The 19,991-nt window shown below is 51.0% G+C and overlaps 8 protein-coding genes across 8 annotated transcripts; 2 read left to right on the top strand and 6 right to left on the bottom strand.

Annotated features, from left to right (window-relative positions):
• Positions 1 to 210: 210 nt before the first annotated feature.
• On the top strand, positions 211 to 1,396 carry LOC118513111 (chymotrypsin-like). Its single transcript, XM_036058511.1, has 3 exons — positions 211 to 758; positions 834 to 1,075; positions 1,163 to 1,396. The coding sequence occupies exons 1-3, from the start codon at positions 242 to 244 to the stop codon at positions 1,337 to 1,339; spliced, it is 936 nt and encodes a 311-aa protein (XP_035914404.1). The 5' UTR covers positions 211 to 241; the 3' UTR covers positions 1,340 to 1,396.
• Positions 1,397 to 2,199: 803 nt separating this feature from the next.
• Positions 2,200 to 4,366, top strand: LOC118514465. The gene is made up of 4 exons (XM_036061387.1): positions 2,200 to 2,716; positions 2,781 to 3,193; positions 3,372 to 3,691; positions 3,765 to 4,366. Exons 1-4 carry the CDS (start codon positions 2,281 to 2,283, stop codon positions 4,333 to 4,335), a joined length of 1,740 nt encoding a protein of 579 aa, XP_035917280.1. The 5' UTR covers positions 2,200 to 2,280; the 3' UTR covers positions 4,336 to 4,366.
• LOC118513103 (collagenase-like) lies at positions 4,349 to 5,421 on the bottom strand. Its single transcript, XM_036058504.1, has 2 exons — positions 5,098 to 5,421; positions 4,349 to 5,032 (listed from the first exon to the last, which is right to left on the bottom strand). Exons 1-2 carry the CDS (start codon positions 5,358 to 5,360, stop codon positions 4,444 to 4,446), a joined length of 852 nt encoding a protein of 283 aa, XP_035914397.1. The 5' UTR covers positions 5,361 to 5,421; the 3' UTR covers positions 4,349 to 4,443.
• A 141-nt stretch (positions 5,422 to 5,562) lies between these two features.
• Positions 5,563 to 6,557, bottom strand: LOC118513105 (collagenase-like). The gene is made up of 2 exons (XM_036058506.1): positions 6,298 to 6,557; positions 5,563 to 6,232 (listed from the first exon to the last, which is right to left on the bottom strand). Exons 1-2 carry the CDS (start codon positions 6,510 to 6,512, stop codon positions 5,644 to 5,646), a joined length of 804 nt encoding a protein of 267 aa, XP_035914399.1. The 5' UTR covers positions 6,513 to 6,557; the 3' UTR covers positions 5,563 to 5,643.
• Positions 6,558 to 9,428: 2,871 nt separating this feature from the next.
• On the bottom strand, positions 9,429 to 10,606 carry LOC118513102 (brachyurin-like). Its single transcript, XM_036058503.1, has one exon. It carries the CDS (start codon positions 10,391 to 10,393, stop codon positions 9,479 to 9,481), a length of 915 nt encoding a protein of 304 aa, XP_035914396.1. The 5' UTR covers positions 10,394 to 10,606; the 3' UTR covers positions 9,429 to 9,478.
• Positions 10,607 to 11,931: 1,325 nt separating this feature from the next.
• On the bottom strand, positions 11,932 to 12,963 carry LOC118513101 (brachyurin-like). Its single transcript, XM_036058502.1, has one exon. The coding sequence runs from the start codon at positions 12,919 to 12,921 to the stop codon at positions 12,001 to 12,003; it is 921 nt and encodes a 306-aa protein (XP_035914395.1). The 5' UTR covers positions 12,922 to 12,963; the 3' UTR covers positions 11,932 to 12,000.
• Positions 12,964 to 14,185: 1,222 nt separating this feature from the next.
• On the bottom strand, positions 14,186 to 15,587 carry LOC118513100 (brachyurin-like). The gene has a single exon (XM_036058501.1). It carries the CDS (start codon positions 15,226 to 15,228, stop codon positions 14,305 to 14,307), a length of 924 nt encoding a protein of 307 aa, XP_035914394.1. The 5' UTR covers positions 15,229 to 15,587; the 3' UTR covers positions 14,186 to 14,304.
• A 103-nt stretch (positions 15,588 to 15,690) lies between these two features.
• LOC118513110 (collagenase-like) lies at positions 15,691 to 17,372 on the bottom strand. Its single transcript, XM_036058510.1, has 2 exons — positions 16,887 to 17,372; positions 15,691 to 16,852 (listed from the first exon to the last, which is right to left on the bottom strand). The coding sequence occupies exons 1-2, from the start codon at positions 17,316 to 17,318 to the stop codon at positions 16,334 to 16,336; spliced, it is 951 nt and encodes a 316-aa protein (XP_035914403.1). The 5' UTR covers positions 17,319 to 17,372; the 3' UTR covers positions 15,691 to 16,333.
• Positions 17,373 to 19,991: the final 2,619 nt, after the last annotated feature.

The following is a 19,991-nucleotide window of genomic DNA, read 5'->3' as shown; positions in this document are numbered from 1 at the left end:
TCGCACACCTGAATGAATGCTGCCAGGCGTCCGGCTCGAGAAATGCGTCACTCGTTCAAGGTGTTTCTCGAACACCATTTTTTTTTCGTGGTCGCCTGCTGACCAACATAATCAAGAAAGCATACCGATAAGATTAACAGAGCCAGTGGCAACAACAAGGGATAAGAAAGCTGTTACTGGCCAGTTACATATATACCCCTGCCAGCTGCTAATCCCCGTTCAGTCAATCAATCGACTAACGATGAGGGTACTATCAGCGTGTGTCGTGTTAGTGCTGACGCTCGTCGCCTCCAGTCAGGCGGAGATTACACGCCCGGAAGATATTAACTGGGCCGAGGTACGTCCGGTGCAGGAGAGCCCTCGCTTCAAGGCGAACCGTGCAGCGAGCTTTGTTGATCGGTTTTTGGAGAACTTTGAGCCGGTGCAACCGCTACCAGCGCCGGTGCGCAGTAGCCGCATCAACAATGGCGTCATCGTAGGTCCTACCGATGTACCGTACATCGTCGGTGTGCTCGTGTCGGTCGAGCACGGAACGTACTTCTGTGGTGGTGTGCTAGTGTCGGCCTCACACGTCCTTACGTCGGCCACCTGTGTGGAGGGTCAATCGTCCATCACGGTACTGCTTGGTGCGAGTGACATTACGCGCGCTCAGGACTTTATCGTTGTGAGCCACGTCCGGGTGCATCCGGATTTCAGTTCCTTCTTCCAGGCGAATGATCTGGCCATCCTGACGCTTTCCCGTGAGCCACGATTCAACGGTAATTCAACACTTGTTTTCAGATATTTCTGTAGACTTGGAGTAATACTTTGCAATATGATTTTTTTTTTTGTAGAACAAATTCAAATTGCACGTCTCCCGCGTCGGGCTCAGGTGGGTGAATCGTTCGCCAACGTCTGGACCACGATCAGTGGTTGGGGTGAGACGGCTTCCAACACTGGTGAGGCTCTGCCGATGCAGCAGCTGCGTTCCGTCCGTTCGCAGGTCATCTCGAACTTTAGCTGTACGATCAGTTTCCCGCTTTATCTGAGATCGTCCAATGTTTGCACCTCGTCCGACGGTGGCGCTCCGTGTGTGGTAAGATACTAAGTCCACTGCGACTCACCTTGGGGTCGTTCTTGAGTGCAAAAACTAACACGCATGCTTCTAATCGTCCTCTTTCAGGGCGATGAAGGGGGTCCAGTAACGATTGTCGAGGACGATGGACAGTCCACGGTGATTGCGATACATTCGTACACGTACTCCCGTGGATGCACTCGCAGCTGGCCGGCAGTTCACACGCGCGTCACCGACTATCTCAACTGGATCGAGATCTATACCGGTGCCAACATTCGGGCATAGAGAGCGTTACTCGATCGAAAGAGATCAATAAATATAAAAACTTTGCGTATAATTGTACTTACTTTTAGGCTGCTCTATATTGTCTCAGTCTTTTAGCATGGTCAGATGGATATTTTCAGTATAATGTCCCCAAGTCAAATGTTTTGGTTCAATTATTTGTTAGTAAGCTGTTAGCAACCTTGGTGAGCTTGAATGAGTCGCGAAATCTCTTAAAAGGAACTCCAAATAGATAGGTTCAATTTACACAAAGATGAAGGAGATTCAAGTCAATCATCCGATCAGATTCAGATTCTGAAGATCTGATAATGGTAACGATAAGACAGTCCCGGACAGAGACGGATTCGTCTAAAATAGGCTTTGAAAGCTCCAATTCTTTCTTCCACTACATCGTCTATTGATGTCTATAATATCTTCATTGGATAATCTTGCAAGTTATTAATAGACCCCTCCTGATGGACAACATAAACAAACACCTGGACAAGAACGCACATCATGATTCGCCATTATAGTGCAAAAATTTATCACTCACACCCCAACGATGGATTTAAACCCTTCAAGAAAACACCTGCCCCCTTTTCTAAAAGCGACAACAACCAAGACTTGGACAAGTCTTTCGCAAGCCCCCTTGACGCCATTGGGCACCATCTTAACAATTGGCATTGGTGCGATAGTGCAAACGCGTTCCTTAATTCGCGCACCCTCCAAAGGTTTTTTTCTTGTCCAATCACCACTGATAAGCGTCCCATTAGAGGAGAAGGAACGCGAGCGAGCTCCAACAGTTTTGCGCTAAATCCCATCACCCCCTGCGAACCATTTTCCACCATACCGACCCGGTGTAATGAGTTCTTTGTCGTCCCGGCGGTAGAGCGATTCGGAGTCTAAAAACCTACCAACTCCCGTACGGGGCAAATCATTGTACGTCTGCTGCTAGTACGAACAGGATGGCAAAGTACTGCGCATTAGCTTTTTTGGTGACCGTACTGATTGCGCACGCGTCGGGCGAGATTCGGTCGGCGCAGGATGTCGACTGGAGCCAGGTACGTCGATTCTACGATCCAAGCGTACCGGATCGACGCATCAACAACGGACAGATTGCAACGCCAACCGATGTCCCGTGGGCCGTCGGATTGCTTGTGTCGCTCGCGTCCGGAACGAGCTTCTGCGGTGGTGCACTGATTTCTCCGACTCACGTCCTCACTGCGGCGTCCTGTGTGAATGGTCAATCGTCGATTACGGCCATGTTGGGTGCGAGCACCATTGCAACGACGTCGGACTTTGTGCCGGTCTCTCATGTGCGAGTCCATCCGGATTACAGTTCGTTCCTGGAGCGAGACGATATCGCCATCCTTACGCTGGCCCGTCAGCCTCGCTGGAATGGTAAGTTGGGAGGTGGATTTTATCACAGCAGAGTGTTACTAACAATCACGCATCTCGCTTGTAGATCAAATCCAGATTATCAACCTACCTCGCCGCATGTACATTGGTCACTCGTTCAACAACTACGTCGCGACGATCTCGGGCTGGGGTGAAACGGGAACCAACACGGGCGAACCTCTACCCATGCCGAACCTTCGCTTCATCCGAAGCCCGGTCATCACCAACCTGAGCTGCGAGCTGTCCTTCCTGCTGAACAATATCCGAGGTACGCACATCTGCACCTCGACCGATGGTGGCGCACCGTGCGTCGGAGACCAGGGCGCACCGGTGACGGTGACCGAGAACGGTGAAACCTTCCTGATCGGTATTCACGTGTTTACGGCATCGCGCTGTGAACGGGGCCGTCCGGCGGTGCACGTTCGTCTCACGGAGTACATGAACTGGCTCGAGCTGAACACTGACGCACTGATCCGACCGTAAGCTAGGCAGGTCGGCTGACCCGCGATCCGAAGAAATTCCTCCCTTCGAAAAAGGCAATAAAGTCCGTATAAAGTGTGATTGCACTATCGTCATCAACCTGCACCGTGTCTGATCATCTTATCTCTGACGTTCGAGGCAGAAGATTCGGGAATGAAGGGAATTTTCCACCACTTAAATACGGCGTAGACTGTGGGTGATGTTCGCTGTAGTGTTCGGGAAGCGTAGACAAGCATCAATGGCAGGCTCTTCGTCGTGGGATCAGTTCGGATTCTGGCTAGCAGCAGCGGTCCTGTGCTGCTGCTTCATCACACCAAGCTCAGGCAATCCGCTGCTGGACGCACCAGACAGACGCATCAACAATGGCGTTGAGGCTGGTCCTACCGACATTCCGTTTGCGGCGGGTGTGCTCGTGACCCGTCCCTCCCAGACCTACTTCTGCGGAGGTACCCTGATCTCTCTGCGCCACATCCTGACCTCTGCCAACTGTGTGAATGGGTAAGCGAGTATCCCGAGTGGGAGTAGTACGCCAACTCTAATCCGGATCTCATTGTTGGGGTTGTTTTTGCAGCTATCGTACCATCACCGTTATGCTCGGCGCGTACGACATGACCATGGTGCAGGACTTCATTACCGTCTCGTCCGTATTGGTTCACCCCAACTTTAGCTCGTTCTTCTACACGAACGATCTAGCCATCTTGACCCTGTCCCGTCCAGCACAGCTCAGCGAGCGTGTACAGATCGCACAGCTTCCCAGCCGTCTGTACATTGGACATTCGTTCAACAACTACGAAACGACGGTCGCCGGATGGGGACGAACCGGGTCCAATACGGGGGAGGTTGTCCCCGTGCGACGTCTCCTTTACTTCCGGGCCAGGGTCATCACCAACACGAGCTGTCTGATTAGCTTCCCGCTCTATCTCAGCTCAACGAACATCTGTACGTCGACCGGAGAAGGTGCGGCCTGTGTTGGAGATGAAGGTGGCCCCGTGACGGTGACAGAGAATGGACAGACCATCCTGATCGGTGTACATTCGTACGGATTTTCGATGGGATGTGAGCTTAGCTGGCCATCGGTACACACGCGCATCACGGAGTATCTCATGTGGATCGAAAACAATTCGGACGCTGTTGTTATGTGAATAAAGACCGTTCTTGTCGGGGGATTTTCTAGACGAGCCTCTTCTTTCTTGGCCAAAATAATTCATTTGTTCCTGAAGATTGATTTTCTGCTTGACTTCACCTGTACCTTAGAAGTTATCCCGAATGATCACATCCGAGTTCGCACCGATCCAGTCCAGGTAGGCGGACAGACGCGTGTACACAGCGGCCCGACCCGCCTCACAGCCCAACACCGAGTTGAACGAGAACACTCCGACCTGCGTAGTGATACCGTCCGCATCCATGATCGTGAGTGGTGCACCGTTGTCTCCCGAGCACGGCGACGTCAGCGAACCATCCGTGCACATGTGGGCATCGACAATCGTGTTCGTTGGCAGACTGATCCGGCAGGCCAGATTGGTTATGATCTCAGCCCGGCCAAAGCGCAACTCGGCCGAATTGCTGATGCCCGACCCGAAGCGTCCCCAGCCGAACACGGTACCCTGCTGGCCGGCAAACGTTGCCTGTATCTGACGCCGATTTGGCAACCGAATCGGCCGGATGCGATCGTTGAACGCAACGCTACGCGGCAGCTGACCGAGGGCAACATCGAAGTTCTCTCCTCCTTCGACAAAGCTCGAGTGAAGAATGAAACGTTCGATCAGCAGACGCTCCCGTCCCGCTTCCGATTGATCGTCGATGCGAAGTCCTCCGATGTACGCAAATGCTGAGGTGGCACTGTAAGATAGAGGGAGAAGTTAGGATTAGCTCTGACACCGCGTGGAACCTCCTTGAGAACGAACCTTTGCACACAGCTCGCTGCAGTCAGGACGTAGTTGGCCGATATTAGCGAACCGGCACAACGCCCGGTAAAGATGGAAGTCGAATGCGTGATCAGGCCAACAGAGTACGGGAACTGTCCAACTACGGCTAGATCTCCACCAACTACACGTCCCTTCGGAGCATCTTCGGCCAAAACTGACGGAGCAATGGCAGGGCTGCTGAGCACACCTGTCAAGCAGATGCCGGTTGCTACTAGCAACAGTGAAACAGAGAGCTTCCGCATTGTATTAGCCGTCCGTGCGCACAAGTAACACGCTCACCTCTGACTGTCATTGATGTCCTCCCGGTGAGATCTTTATACATTTTATCCGTCCACTCTCCAGAAACAAAAAAAAACAAACTCCGCGATAAGCTAATCGACGTTAAACACGACGAAACCCTCCAAACGAAGTCCGTAACAGGGTTCCAGATAAATCCTAAACGCATTTCGAATCGATAAGATTACACCGAGTATATTTGCTGCTGAGGTTATGTTTTGTTTATCGTAAACCCATCACCCGATACGCTTAGAAGTTATCGCGGATCTCCACATCGGAGTTCGCGCCGATCCAGGTCAGATAGGAGGACATGCGCGTGTGCACGGCCGCACGACCCGACTCGCAGCCCAGAATCGAGATGAACGAGAACACACCGATCTGCGTGGTGATACCGTCGGCATCGACGATGGTCAACGGGGCACCGACATCGCCCTGGCACGGCGAGCTGTTCGTACCGTCCGTGCACACGTGCTCGTCGAGGATCGTGTTGGTGGGCAGACTGATACGGCAGGCAAGGGTCGAGATGACCTGCGAGCGTCCGAAGCGGAGTTCTTCCGAGTTGGCGGTACCCTGGCCGAACCGTCCCCAGCCAGTAACGGTAGCCTGCTGTCCGTTGAAGGTGGCCTCAACCTGACGCAGATTCGGCAGACGAACGGGGCGGACACGGTCGCTGAAGGGCACCGGGAGCGGCAGACGCACCAGAGCAACATCGAACACGTCTGGCTCAGCTTCGTACTGCGGGTGGATGGTGAAGTCGGTCACGGTGATACGCACGGCTCCAGCCTCGTTAGCATCGTTGATGCGTAGACCTCCGAGCACGGCGACGGCACTCTGAATTCTGTAAAACCGAACAAATTGGTTAGTGAAGCGATCCAGTCGAACGATTGCACTGTCCAAACCTACCCGGCAACGCAACGAGCGGCAGTAAGGATGAAGTTAGCCGACACCAACGAACCGGCACACTGGCCCGTCAGCAGCAGGTTGATGCGCGTAATCAAACCGACCGTGTACGGGAACTGACCGACGGTGGCAAGCTCACTGCCCACGACACGCTGGTCACGGGGCACAACAGCCGCCACGGCGACCAGCAGCAGGGCAAACACGAACAGGGATCTCATCTTGAGGACTCAAACGCAAACTAAGCGTGTGTCGTACCGGGCGGTCGCTTTTTAACGTCGCTATGACCACCGATCGGCCTCGACTACCACCAGCTTTCGCTTATCGAAAGTCCGGCCGGTCATCTAATGATCGGGTAATATTGCGGGTCTACCTTTTGCTGATAAAAAAAACCCCAACGGTCACACACGTACCTGGGCCGTGTGCGTAGTTGTATCGATAGCGGAAAGGATTAAGGTCCAGCCGGCCGGTGCTCGATTCGCGCATCTAAGCAACCAGATGTTCGCGCTGTCACACCTAGTCTAGTAACCGCCCGGGTACCATAGCCTACTAAGATGCTACGATCAGATGAAGAATTGGAGATAGAATTCCACCAATTATCAATATCTGGTTCGGTCTGGGAAGATATATGGGAGGCCAGTTGTGAGGCGTGTCGCAGGGTTTTTCCCGACAACATCCGAACCGATGCCACGCTCGGTATCTGTTCCTCACGCGAGCAGCTCACATCTGGAAGCACGACCAAGCTATCGATTAAAAAAAAGTTGTCTTCCCGCTACCAGGTTTTGCCGACAGGTTCTTTATCAAGAATTGAAGTGATGGCGAACCCGATCGGACGATTAGACGTCACGACCAGTGGCTGCTGGGCCACCGCTTCGCGAGCCGATAAGTTGTCAGGTGCAATGAGCGTTTGGTGATAACATTCTAACATGACCCTTGCCAACCTTGCCAGATATAACGCGTTAAGCGATTGGATCATTATAAAACTGGACAGCTAATCTGCTGTCGAAAGGTAAACAAATGCTTTGGTCTTAATTGGGAGACAATACGAACGCGAAAGTTGATTGAATATTGATTGGGTAATGATTTTTGAATTGAATTTTATGCAATATTGGGCTATATGAGCTCTATTGTTCTGCGGGTAAGAATTGCCCGGCTACGGTGAGCTGATCACGCTCTGAGAGTGGTACCGAACTGCCGAACACGAAGATAGGCCTTGTTCTCGAACCTTACCCGTAGGCCTAAATTGAGATGGATTTATAGACTACTCCTGAGAAGGCCTGAGATATCGAATTGTCTGAGACTCAAAGACTGTAAGCGATCAAGATCTCTAATTATGTGAGTCTTCGCAATTGTACAGCGCTATTTACCATCAACCTCTGAATACTCTGTTCTTAACGATTTTAGTACACTTTTTAGAACACTTCTAAAATACGAATTATTTCTCTCACACTTTCATCAAATTTTCCAATATTTCAAATGTCCCTACAATCTCCACAATAAATATGTTCTAAAAATTAGTACCTTTTAGAACATTTCTTAGTACACAGCAAACTTTTCTAACGTTCCATTCAACCCTGAACACGTCGCAAAAACATCGCCAATCGCATTAGCGCCGCCATAGCTTTATCAGGTACCGTCGTTCAATTACTCACCTTAACCATCAAGTCCACGGTATAAAACGCGTTAATCTAATCCGATTCGCAGTTAGTCATAGCTCGGATCGTGTGGGGTGTATAGCAAACAAAACGTTCAAGATGGCGCACTCGACGACGCTGCTATTATCCCTCATTTTCTCGTGCACATTATGTTTGGCCACTAACCCACTGGCCGGACGACACATTCAACTTCCGGCACACAAAGCGCCACGCATCCGTGGTGGAGTTCCCGTCGCTCCTGGTGAGATACCGTACGCGGCTGGATTGATGATCCAACAGCCGATCGGTAATCGGTGGTGTGGTGGTACATTAGTGTCCGTGAACTATGTCCTGACCGCGGCTAACTGCTTTACTATGTGAGTGCTCACAGTTGCTCATAAATTTCTGGTGTTTTGTGATGTTCAACAACATGTGCGTTAAAATTCCATTCTACAGCCCTGGAGCAACGACGGTTCTGCTCGGCGCCTCCAACATGACCGACGTCGAGGACATCGTTATGGCAAGTGACGTCATCGTGCATCAGGCCTTTGTACCGAGCCAAAACCTCAACGATATAGCCTTGGTACGCTTGTCCAGACCGGCCAACATTACCAGTAAGTACGGCGCGAACTCCAACCACACGTGCCGATAGCCGGTTATCACACATCCGCCCTCGAAAAACGAAACCCTTCACCGATAACCACCAGTAACGAAAGCCTTCTCCTTTGTTCCTTCAGATTACATCAGATTAGCGCGATTGCCCAACTGGCGACAGGCTGATTCGCTGTTCGTTAATCAACTCGCCACCGTCAGCGGTTGGGGAGCACTCGGACAGAACTCGCCCGAAATTCTCCCCCTAAACAATCTGCACCGCGTGAACGGATCCGTCATCACCAATACGGCCTGCAGTCTGCAGTATCTCGGTGGCATTGCTGAGTCACACGTGTGCGTTTCCACCAGCAATGGATCACCGTGCCAAGGTGATCATGGTGGTCCGCTGACGGTAGCCGATGCCGACGGTGGTCAAACCGTGATCGGTGTGTTCTCCTTTCTGTCCGTGCTGGGCTGCGATCTGGACTGGCCAGCGGTGTACACCCGTCTTACACCCTTCCTTGCCTGGATCGAGGCGAATTCGGACGTTACTATTCGGAACGATTTCGAATTCTTCCCGACGCCTCCGGCTCAAACAACTACCCCCGGAACAACTACCGGCCAATTCACGTCCTCAACGCCCTGGAGTACGGAAGGTCCCACCAATACTGCCACTGCTACTGCTACTCCTACCACGGAAGCTACGACCGTTACTACCACAATAGAGACGACTACTGGTACGGGGACTACCTCTGCGGCGCAGCCTCCTTCCACCACCACCCAGGTGTTTCTGCCTCCACACAGGGTTAGGGTTTATCACTAGACTTCCCTCTCCTGACATCTCCCTCGGTGACAGCTGTCAAAGGGTAGTTGACACCTAACCACCACAATAAAGTATTAGTACACATGGCATGCTATGAAAACAGACGACCCACTTGTTTATATTTACACACTCTTACATCCTAAGCACCGAACACGTAGTCCGAGTTCTGCTCGATAAAGTCCCGGTAGAAGGACACCCGCACCCACACGGACGGCATGCCCGAGGCGCAACCCTGGGCCGACACGAACGAGGCAATACCGATCTCCAGACTGTTGCCACCGTCCTGCACCGTGAGTGGACCGCCCGAGTCACCGTTGCACGGCGAACGGCCCCCGGTAGCATCCAGGCACACGTTCTGGTCCTGCACGAAAATGATGTTCCACGCGCTGACACAGGCGGCATTCGTCATGACCGGGTTGTTCGTGAACATCAGCACATCCGACGCACCGGGCAGCGCGTCCGACGTGCGCCCGAATCCAGAAGCCGTACCAATCATGCCGGCGAACGTGCGGCTGTCGGAGCGTGCCGGCAGTGCGACCGGCTGCACGCGATCATTAAAGACGGCCGGAGTGTTCAGACGCACCGTGGCGATGTCGTTACGGATCAGCGTCGGGTTGTAGCTCGGATGGACAAACACACCGGCCTGCACGAATCCAATGCGCTGCTGCGTCGGCTCGTTCGTGACGCGATTGTGCGCACCGAGAATCGCCGTACCGTCCACGGCCACGGCACCACTGCCATCGACCACGCAGTGAGCCGCGGTCAGGATGTAGCTGTTGGTGATCACGGTACCACCGCAAAGGCCACCACCGGCAGCAAAGTTACTCAACAGCGCAATCTGGTACGGGAACTGACCCGGGACCGCTTCCTCACCGTTCACGATGCGCTGCGATGGGCGGGCGTGGCGTAGAATCTGCAGTTCCGCCGGCAAACGCTGCCAGTAATGGTCAAACTCCTGGATCGGTTTCACCTGCGACCAATCGATGTCGATCCACTCGCCGCTCGCCGCGGCCACTGCCAACACCAACAGGGCTACCACGCTGAACGTTTTCATCTTGCTAACGCTGGTGCTGCCGACGATCTACACGGTGCAGGACCGCTCCGGAGGTACTTTATACAAGTCCGGCGCGTTTGGAGCACTTCTACGTCAACCGAAGCGGGTGCGTAAACGGGTTGCCGCGGATTAAACAACCGCCAAGATAAGACGTTGAAGGCGGTCGGCCTTTATTTTTGTTTGGGAAATTCCACCTACAGGGGACACGCGTTAACGCCGTACGAAAGGACTCTTTTAATTTGACAACTTCGGTAACCTCGGTACGATTCGCTTCTTATCGCGAAATTTCCCAACTTCAGATACGGCGATGGTGGTCTTGGTCTTATCACATTGGCTCGATAAAAGCTTTAATGTGTTTCGATGCTCCGACCAAGCACAATGATTAATGGAAATTTCTTCCAACCTACGCACGCACGCCTGGGTTGGGTTTTATTCGTATTATCCTATCTCCGAAGGAGTACGTCAAGAATACATCAGGGATTGAATGATCAGATAGTTACTTAGAGAGTAAACCCTGCATTTCATCAGGTAATCTTGGTACTGTTCTCTCATAGTTTTTAATAGCCAGATCATGTCAGAAGAGTTATTCTGACAGTTATTGTGATATGACTTCAGGTCAAACAACAGAGATTGGAAGTTCTCCTCTTCTTTGGCTTAACGACCTCTGAGGACATTTATGGCTTACTATTATTAATGATACCACGTAGTTGAATAGTCAGTCCTCACTAATGGGGGAACGGTCCGGATGGGATTGTACTACCGTATGAAGACCGGCGTCGTGGTCGGTCACCTCTACCTTCGGCCCGCCCTTGAAGGTTCTTATATGTTATCTCAACTTCTTGCCAAGACATTAGGAGGTTTCTGACTTGACGTATCAAAGACAGAAGGAGCTTTGTGTATATTAAAATCACGTAGTATATAGTCCCTGAAGGCTGAGTCTTCTTCTTCTTCTTCCTTGGCACTGCAACCTTGAGAGGTCTCGGCCTGCCATTTCTGGCTTTCTGTGACTTGGATTTTACCCGTAGCAAAGTAGTTACTCCTCCGTTCCCATGGAGGAGATCAAAGTAGACCGGCGGGGTATTTTAATTTGTTTGTATAATATTTGTCTCCTCGTTCATCCAGGGATCTCCTTTCTCTCTAATCTCCTATTATAGTCTAGCTGATCTCCACAATCTAGTCTCTAGTTGTCAATGGCGTCTCGTCCCTATAATCCAAAGATTTTGCGACGATTCTCATCGCCTTTCCGCGATCCGCAACATATAAAATGTTGTGCAATGGTGTTGATAGTGCTGATTAGAGATTAGAAAAAGCATTCAGACGATAAGGATCTCATATCTCTCGGCTATACTTGACTTTTATCGGTGTAGTGTTGTTCCAGAAGCGAAGACATTCAATCATAATAACATCACAACAACCAACCTTAGAATCCACCAAGGGTTTACATACATCATGAGGACTAGGCCATTCTCTTGACTAAGTGTCCTCAATAAAGACAATGAGAGCGTACCGAAGTAATCGAAACACAAAACAGCGAACGATTGATGTTTTGAAGCTTTAAACTTATTATTATTAACCGCTATTAAATGCATCACCCATCGACACCCTTCCTAAGCGCGGAACACGTAGTCCGAGTTCTGTGCGATCCAGTCGCGGAAGAACGAGATGCGGACCCACACGGACGGAGCGCCCGAAGCACAGCCCTGGGCCGACACGAACGATGCGATGCCAACCTCCAGACTGCGACCATTGTCCTGCACAGCCAGCGGACCACCCGAGTCACCGTTGCACGGCGAACGGCCACCGGAAGCATCTAGGCACACGTTCTGTGCCTGCACGACGGCCGTGCTCCAGAAGTTGTTGCACTGAGCGTTGGACAGGATCGGGTTGCGGGTGAACATCACCACCGGCGAGGTGGCGGTGCTAGCGTCCGACGTACGTCCGAATCCGGACGCCGTACCCTCCAACCCGGCGAACGTGCGGGCATCCGAGCGGGCCGGCAGATCGATCCGTTGAACGCGTGCATTGAAGACGGCGGGCGTGCTCAGCCGAACCGTGGCAATGTCGTTGCGGATCGTGGACGGGTTGTACTGGGGGTGCACGGACACACCGGACTGGGTGAAGGAGATGCGCTGCTGGGACGGCTCGACGACGTTACGATTGTGCGCACCAAGGATGGCGGTACCGCCGATGGCGACCTGCCCATTACCACCGACCACGCAGTGAGCCGCGGTCAGGATGTAGTTGTTGGTGATCACGGTTCCGCCGCACAGACCGGTACCGGTGCCGAAGTTGCTGAGCAGCGCGATCTGGTACGGGAACTGACCGGGCAGGGCCTCCACACCGTTCACGATGCGCTGCGATGGGCGGGCGTGACGCAGGTACTGGACCTCCGCCGGCAAACGCTGCCAGTAATGGTCAAACTCATCGATCGGCTTGACTTGCGACCAATCGATGTCGATCCATTCGGCGCTGGCGACCGAACACACGGCCAACAGACCGGCAATAACAAATGCTCCGGCAATCTTCATCGTACGTTCGCTGTCTCGGGACTACTGATACCGGTACGGTGGTCTACGGCAAGCTTTTATTTGCTGCCGTCCAGCGGTGGCAATGAATCGGTGTTAATCGCAAGATATGACATCGCCAATGTGGTTATTCGGCGGAGCTGTGATAAGCATCGGCTCCCTCAAAACTCTGCCCGGATTTTCCAGAAAGAGATTATCGATAGCCACTGGGCAATAATGGGTGGTGTGGCAGGTTTAGGGTTTTTGTTTTTGATTTAGAAAGGATTTCCGAAACTGGACAGCTAAACAGTGACCGAGCATCTTTGGTCACACCTGACGCACTCGACAGGCACGCTTCGGTGTATGGTGACGAACCCTGCAAGAGCTAAAATGGTCCTGGTGTTCGAGCCTGTCGGAGGGATCTTCGTACACTAAGGATTCTACCGGTTGTCTCCCGATCATCGTATTCAATTCCTTTGAAGTTCAATGAATACTATACATGCGCCTGGAGTTATGCAATCTAATTCATCTTTTGAATCTTCCGAAAAGGAGTTGCATATTCTTCCTTACGAAAAACAAGGATAGCCTACATCTACAGACCACGAATTCAGGTAGCAACATAAGCTTATCTAGTACAATCCTAACTTATAGCCTATAAACAAACCACTAAGTTCAAAGCACTCACTCAGCACCACACTGATAGCGAAGAAAGCCCGCGACACACAAATTGCATACTTTTAGGCGCTTCACTATACTCAGTTCAATCATTGGCTAGCAAAGCAACCTCTGATCGTTTCTTTAGTAGGGGAAGAATTTTAAATACATTTTGAGAACTTACCTTCAGCTCATGAAACCTCCCAACCCTAGGAGGCCTGTTTTTGCTAAGTGAAATTCAACCAGTGCAAGCAAACCTTCTTGTGGACGGAAATGGACGATTACAAATCATGATTTGTTGCTTACCTTTCCGTTCATCCGACAACGGAAACGTTTATCACTATCGATAAGACTTGTCGAAAAGCAAAAACAAACCGGTGGCTGCTGTATTATAGTGGCATCATAAATTACCACCCGGATTGCTGGTAGTTCCCATGGAGATCGTTCGATATATGGTTTTGTTGTTGTTATTCGCCAGGTAATCATATCGCAGATAAGGCTATAATTAGGGGTAATAGGAAGATAACGCACGGCTTCTTAACAGACCTGCTCCTGTTCCGGATCTGGAAAATTGACCGTATCAACACCCTTTTACCCACCTAATCGATTAGATACAATAGAAAACTCGTGAGAATTTTGTTGTATGACGGGGATCCTCGTCGGACAACTCATCGATTCCTTCTCTGCATTCGTATATTATTCATGTATGGTAAGTTCAACAAGTTGCACACTAATCGTTATGCCCTCCTGTCCCTAGGCACGGAACACATAGTCCGAGTTCTGACGAATCCAGTCGCGGAAGTAGGACACACGCACCCACACGGATGGCGCTCCGGACGTACAGCCGCGGGACGAAACAAACGAAGCGATGCCAACCTGCAGACTGCGGCCCGCATCCTGCACCGTCAGTGGGCCACCCGAGTCACCGTTGCAGGCCGACCGTCCACCGGTCGGATCGAGACACACGTTCTGTGCCTGCACCGAGGTTGTGCTCCAGTAAGTATTGCACTGCGCATTCGTCATGACCGGATTGCGCACAAACATCAGCACCGAGGAGGGAGCCGACGTGTCCGTGGTACGGCCGAAACCGGAAGCCGTACCCTCAACACCACCAAACTGACGCGCATCGGACAGAGCGGGAAGATCGATCGGCTTCACGTAGCTGTTAAAGGCGGCCGGCGTATCCAACCGGATGGTAGCGATATCGTTCCGGATGCTGGCCGAATTGTACTGCGGATGCACGCGAATACCGGCGTTGCTGAACGTCATGCGCTGTTGCGTCGATTGAATGATGGTACGATCGGTAGCACCGAGAATCACAATACCACCCGTCACGGCCTGGTCCAAGTCGTTCGTAACGCAGTGGGCCGCCGTCAGGATGTAGTTCTGCGTCAGGATAGTGCCACCGCACAAGCTGTAGTAGCCATCGCCGGCCTCACTGTACACGACGGCCTGGTACGGGAACTGAGCAGTCGAGGCAAGCTGACCGTTCGTGATGCGACGCAGCGGTTCCTCGACCGTTCGCAAGTACTGCATCTCGGCCGGCAGACGGCGCCAGTATCGTTCCGTGTCTTCGATCGACCTGACCCGGGTGAAGTCGATATCGATCGACTTGGCACCGGCCAGCGTACAAATGGCCAACAGGCCAACGGCAGCGAACGCACCGACAAACTTCATCCCGAACGTGTGTTGTTGAGTTGCGACTTCAGACGACTAATGTCCAGCTCAACCTTTCACGCGCTATTTATTGGTCCTCCCTTCACCGGTCGTCAGATTTGGATTTAATCGCTAGGATCAAGCAGGCGATAAGAACACGCACTGCAAGAGCGCAAACACACAGGCATCCGAAAAGCGTTAAATCATCCGCCAGACAATCTGTCGTAGGGGTTTCTAGACTTTGCGCGCGTCCTGACAATGTTATGGACACTATTACTTTGTCCTCTGCCAGAATCAGATGTTTCCAGCACAGTAGTACAGGTTGACCGAATTACCAGGTGCGTTTTCTTCTGTACCGGATATTGGTTGCTACCTGGCAACCGAACACTGCAACTACCTGTGTTTACTAGATTGGTTTGGTAGACGATTGGAACCACACTGGAACAGGTATCGGCCATTAACCTTATCGGTGTGTTCCGATGTTTCCAAATAAAACTAGGGCCGATAATCTTTCGCAGACATTGCGGGATGGCGAGTGGTCAGCCAAACAAAATTGTTTGTTTTGGAAGGTGCGGTACAATCTAATCAAAGTGTTTATGTACTTACAGAATCGGACACTTTCTTCGGGATTATCGTGATTAGACTTTTAATAGCATGATGCAAGAAAGAAACGCTAAATATATACTTAGTTGAGGAATCTAAATATGAAAAGAAGATGTCACTAGGATCGAAGTAGCCATTGACCATGAAACATGCAAAAGGAAGAACAGCTAGCTCTAAGGTGTTTTAAAAAAACTCCTAGTAAAAATCGCTTCAAGGAACTTGAAAATAAAAAAGACACGAATCTCGTCTATATCAGCGACTCGAACTGTTGGCACCAATCGAGTCGATATTGTACTTCGCTAAGCAAGCAACGAAAATAGGCGCCCTCTTTTGTAAAATAATCGAACCCAGCAATCAAACAACAGATGGCGCTTTAAAACGAGGAGATAGCTTAAGTGATCCTTTATTAAGTGATTTGTGTTATAAATAAGTCCTCAATAGTTTAAAGATTGTTTTGGCTTCAATTTAACTTTTGAAAGAGGCAACATTAAAACCTAAACTTCAAGCGCATCTCCACCAATGCTCAGTAATCGGAGTTGGTCAAAATCCACGGCAAGAAGTGAGTGATTCTCGCATAAATCGTTGGCATGCTAACTGCGCATCCTACCGCCTCACCGAACGACACGATGCCCACCTGCAACGGTTCCGAGCCATCACTGACAGTTAGTGCGCCACCAGAATCACCGATACACGGTGATCTTCCGTTTGCCGCACTCATGCACATATTCTGCTGATCTACATAGATCGGTGACCAGTACGTAGTACACTCGGCGTTCGATATAATCGTATTGAACGCGTATCGTAGGAACCTCGACAGTGAGCTGCTGGTGGTCGATGTACGCCCATACCCAGTCACCGTTCCCTGTGCACACGCAAACGTCCTCAGATCGGATGGAGCTGGCAGACGGATCGGTTGAATGCGGCCCGTATAGCTGATGGGTGTGTTCAGCAGTACGGTCGCCACATCATTACGCACATTGACGTACGAGTACTGAGGATGGATTGTGAATGCCTGCCGATTCGAACCGGATGCGCTGCTGCTCTGGTTCCACGACGACACGATCGAAGGCGCCCACAATCGCAAGACCTCCATTAGCCTTGATACCGTAATATTCCGCCACACAGTGAGCTGCCGTGAGGATGTAGCTGTTGGTTAGCACGGTTCCACCACAAAGTCCTGTGCCCAGTGTAAATTCAGCCAGCATCACTACGTGGTACGGAAACTGGCCCGGTGTGGAAAGGAATCCGTTTGCAATGCGCGTCGCCGGTGCTGGCTCCGAATTGCGATACAGCTGCAGCTCCGGTGGAAGTCGTGCCCAGTAGTGATCGAACTCGTCGATGGACCGTACCTTGGACCAATCGACGTCCGTCCCGTCCAGTGCACTTTGCGCGATCGCAAAGGCACCGCATAGCAGCAAAGCCAGCAACACACTATCTCGAGGGCCATAGCTTTGCGCACACGACTTCCCAATTTCTGCACAACTGACAGGTGTTCGTCTGCATGCCATTCTTATACTGTGGGTCCTTCGATTTTTCGACACCCCATTAGGTAACAGGGTATGTAGGTCATCCTTCACTTTTCGCACACGCAGATAAAGAATTATTGCCAATTCCAGTTTTTTGCGAATTGTCAGCCGTAAACCGAATTTAGTTCATTTTGATGGCGTTTCTCGCTGGGAGGTACACTGATAGCATGGGGACATAGATCAAAAGACAACACCGATTTACGGTGAAATACGCGCAAAACGTGTGCATGTCGTAAAACGCCAATAAAAAAGGAGGCTCGTCCCGAGCGTAATGTTGTTACATTGTTCAAATCAATCTATCGAGGCGTTACTCATGCTGAGTTATTTTAAATTGTCCTCTAGATGGACCTAAGTCACTTTCGAGACTAGATCTAGATCTTCTGATAGACTAGATCAATAGTTCGTAATTAGCAATAGCTTCATCGAGTGTAACATACTTCTCGGAGCCGTTCTCGGAGTCATTCGTCGTTTCTCCAAGAATCCGCGATGAGTAACAGCAACAAAGCAGATCTTCAATCAACTTCGGACAGAGTCTATGTCTCAGAGGCATGCTTGAGTTGTGAAACTACATTCAATAAAGAGTCCTGAGCTATTCTACCCTGAGATTTTCCGCCTATCTCTTCTACGTTTGGGATAGAACATATATGACGTCCCGACAAGACGAGTCCTTGGAGATAGTATCCCAATTCCAAACGGTTGTTGATTCTGGTATGTGAGGCATGTGACAAATGCATTACGTGTATCACACATTTCATTGGCCTTTTTACTACTCTACACTCAATACTCCATCGCGTACTTCATTCATTCACTGACTCATGACTTGTTAACTTGATAGTAGACAACGTGTACTACGGTGCAACACAAACTTTGGGTCACTTCACAGCTCTCCCTCCGACCGAGCAGGTGAATCATAGCTTCAACCCTGGCACGATAACAATCAAACCAACGGCAAACATGGTCGCCAACCTCAATTGCGTGTTGTTTTTATTCAAAAACACAAAACCTTTTCATTAGGGAAAGGCTCACCCGCCCGAGGTTGAGAATTCTTAAATAACGCCTCGCCCATTGCCCGAAATGGCAAGACCTTGGAGTCCGAGAGTACAGAGCACCCAATCGCCACATTAACCCTTCGGTGACGCATGTGGTGGCCGCGTTGGGGCGCCGGGCGCTGTTGATTGACAGCTTCCGAGATCGACCCCGACGAAGAAACAATCTTATCGCCGTGTTCCGATCGACCAGCAGCAGCGGTAGCAGTACTTTCCCATATCGCTCAACTACAAAAAGACAAAGATATCGAAAAATGTCGATAAAACAATCGCCACACCGTTGGTGACCGTTTCGGAAAAAACGTTGGTGAAACCGTAAAGTGCCGTACGCGAGAGAAGACCTCGCCATTTGCCGTCCAGGATGTCCTCGCTGCTAGCTGCCTCGTGTATCGTGATTCCGTGTTTTCTCGTGTTGCTGATACTGTGCGCCGCCAATGCAGATACCTCACCAGTGAAACCCTCGAAGATGGGCATGTTTTGGACCACGATCCGGAACGCGTCCGTACCATCGTCCTCAGCTTCGTCCTCCATTCTATCGGCCGCATCCACGATGGTGTACCGTCCGCAGCTCATCATCGATCGAGCCGCAGTAAGCAAGGTGGCCGGAGGATCGGTCGCCAAAAATGAACAGTTTCCTCATCTGGTGGCCATCATCCTTGTCTTTGCCGACGGTTCCGACACCCTGTGCGGTGGATCGATTCTAGCCGATCGGTACATTCTGACGGCTGCACACTGTCTGTACGGCATGAAGGAAGCAACTATCGTTCCGGGCCAAACCGCGATACAGATTCCGTTCGCAGCGGACACAATCACCGTGCCAGTGAAACCGTCCGACACCATCCTTCACCCGGGGTACGATCCGGTCGACATACTGAACGACATTGCGCTGATCCGTCTCCCGAAACCGCTCACCTTTTCGTCCCGTGTGCAACCGATCCGGTTGCCGTCCTGGACGAACGCGTACACCGATCTGACCGGGTACGATTCGATAGTGTCCGGCTGGGGTGCCCAATCGAACGATGACTACGCCGAGCTGGAGGACGAGATGAAACTTGATCTGCGCTACGCCACCAACACGATCGTACCGAATGAAGTGTGCTACCGAGTATACGGATCGATCATTCGGGACCAGCAGATCTGTGTGGCTGGCGAGGGTGGTCGCAATCCGTGCCAGGGTGATTCCGGTGGACCGCTGACGGTGAAGTTCGATGGACAGCGCTTGACGCAAGTCGGCATCGTTTCGTACGGGTCGATACTGGGGTGTCAGAAGGGTGTTCCGGGTGTGTATACGCGCGTATCGTCGTACGTCGAGTGGATCGTTTACCACACGGGAATAGTAACGTAGACGATGGGATTCGAGGTCCCGCAAGCTCCAACAGTCTGTTTGATATCATTCTTATGTGTGTTACTATAGGCATGACTATCACATCGTACGGAAAAACGTGTGGAAAAAAAATACTATTCGTCTTCGCAGTAGATGTGAATAGTTTTTGATTCAAAATGAATAAAATACACATCAGTAGCAAGAAACACAATCTAGCACGAACATTTTCAGTACTTTTGACCAGATTAAATGTTCCTAATTGTTAAAAAATGTGAATAAAACTAA

This window comes from Anopheles stephensi, chromosome 3 (assembly GCF_013141755.1).
Source record: "Anopheles stephensi strain Indian chromosome 3, UCI_ANSTEP_V1.0, whole genome shotgun sequence".
Classification (NCBI taxonomy): Eukaryota; Metazoa; Arthropoda; class Insecta; order Diptera; family Culicidae; genus Anopheles; species Anopheles stephensi.
The sequence above is the reverse complement of the archived record's forward strand: the minus strand, read 5'-3'. Positions and strand labels throughout refer to the sequence as shown.

Coding starts and splice junctions, on each gene's coding strand:
- LOC118513110 (XM_036058510.1), bottom strand. CDS start 17,318: ATGGCATGCAGACGAACACCTGTCAGTTGTGCAGAAATTGGGAAGTCG. Junction 16,853..16,886: donor CTAATGGAGGTCTTGCGATT/GTGGGCGCCTTC, acceptor TCGTGGAACCAG/AGCAGCAGCGCATCCGGTTC.
- LOC118513101 (XM_036058502.1), bottom strand. CDS start 12,921: ATGAAGATTGCCGGAGCATTTGTTATTGCCGGTCTGTTGGCCGTGTGT.
- LOC118513103 (XM_036058504.1), bottom strand. CDS start 5,360: ATGCGGAAGCTCTCTGTTTCACTGTTGCTAGTAGCAACCGGCATCTGC. Junction 5,033..5,097: donor GCAGCGAGCTGTGTGCAAAG/GTTCGTTCTCAA, acceptor TCTATCTTACAG/TGCCACCTCAGCATTTGCGT.
- LOC118513105 (XM_036058506.1), bottom strand. CDS start 6,512: ATGAGATCCCTGTTCGTGTTTGCCCTGCTGCTGGTCGCCGTGGCGGCT. Junction 6,233..6,297: donor GCCGCTCGTTGCGTTGCCGG/GTAGGTTTGGAC, acceptor TCGGTTTTACAG/AATTCAGAGTGCCGTCGCCG.
- LOC118513100 (XM_036058501.1), bottom strand. CDS start 15,228: ATGAAGTTTGTCGGTGCGTTCGCTGCCGTTGGCCTGTTGGCCATTTGT.
- LOC118513111 (XM_036058511.1), top strand. CDS start 242: ATGAGGGTACTATCAGCGTGTGTCGTGTTAGTGCTGACGCTCGTCGCC. Junction 759..833: donor CCGTGAGCCACGATTCAACG/GTAATTCAACAC, acceptor TTTTTTTTGTAG/AACAAATTCAAATTGCACGT. Junction 1,076..1,162: donor ACGGTGGCGCTCCGTGTGTG/GTAAGATACTAA, acceptor GTCCTCTTTCAG/GGCGATGAAGGGGGTCCAGT.
- LOC118514465 (XM_036061387.1), top strand. CDS start 2,281: ATGGCAAAGTACTGCGCATTAGCTTTTTTGGTGACCGTACTGATTGCG. Junction 2,717..2,780: donor CCGTCAGCCTCGCTGGAATG/GTAAGTTGGGAG, acceptor TCTCGCTTGTAG/ATCAAATCCAGATTATCAAC. Junction 3,692..3,764: donor TCTGCCAACTGTGTGAATGG/GTAAGCGAGTAT, acceptor TTGTTTTTGCAG/CTATCGTACCATCACCGTTA.
- LOC118513102 (XM_036058503.1), bottom strand. CDS start 10,393: ATGAAAACGTTCAGCGTGGTAGCCCTGTTGGTGTTGGCAGTGGCCGCG.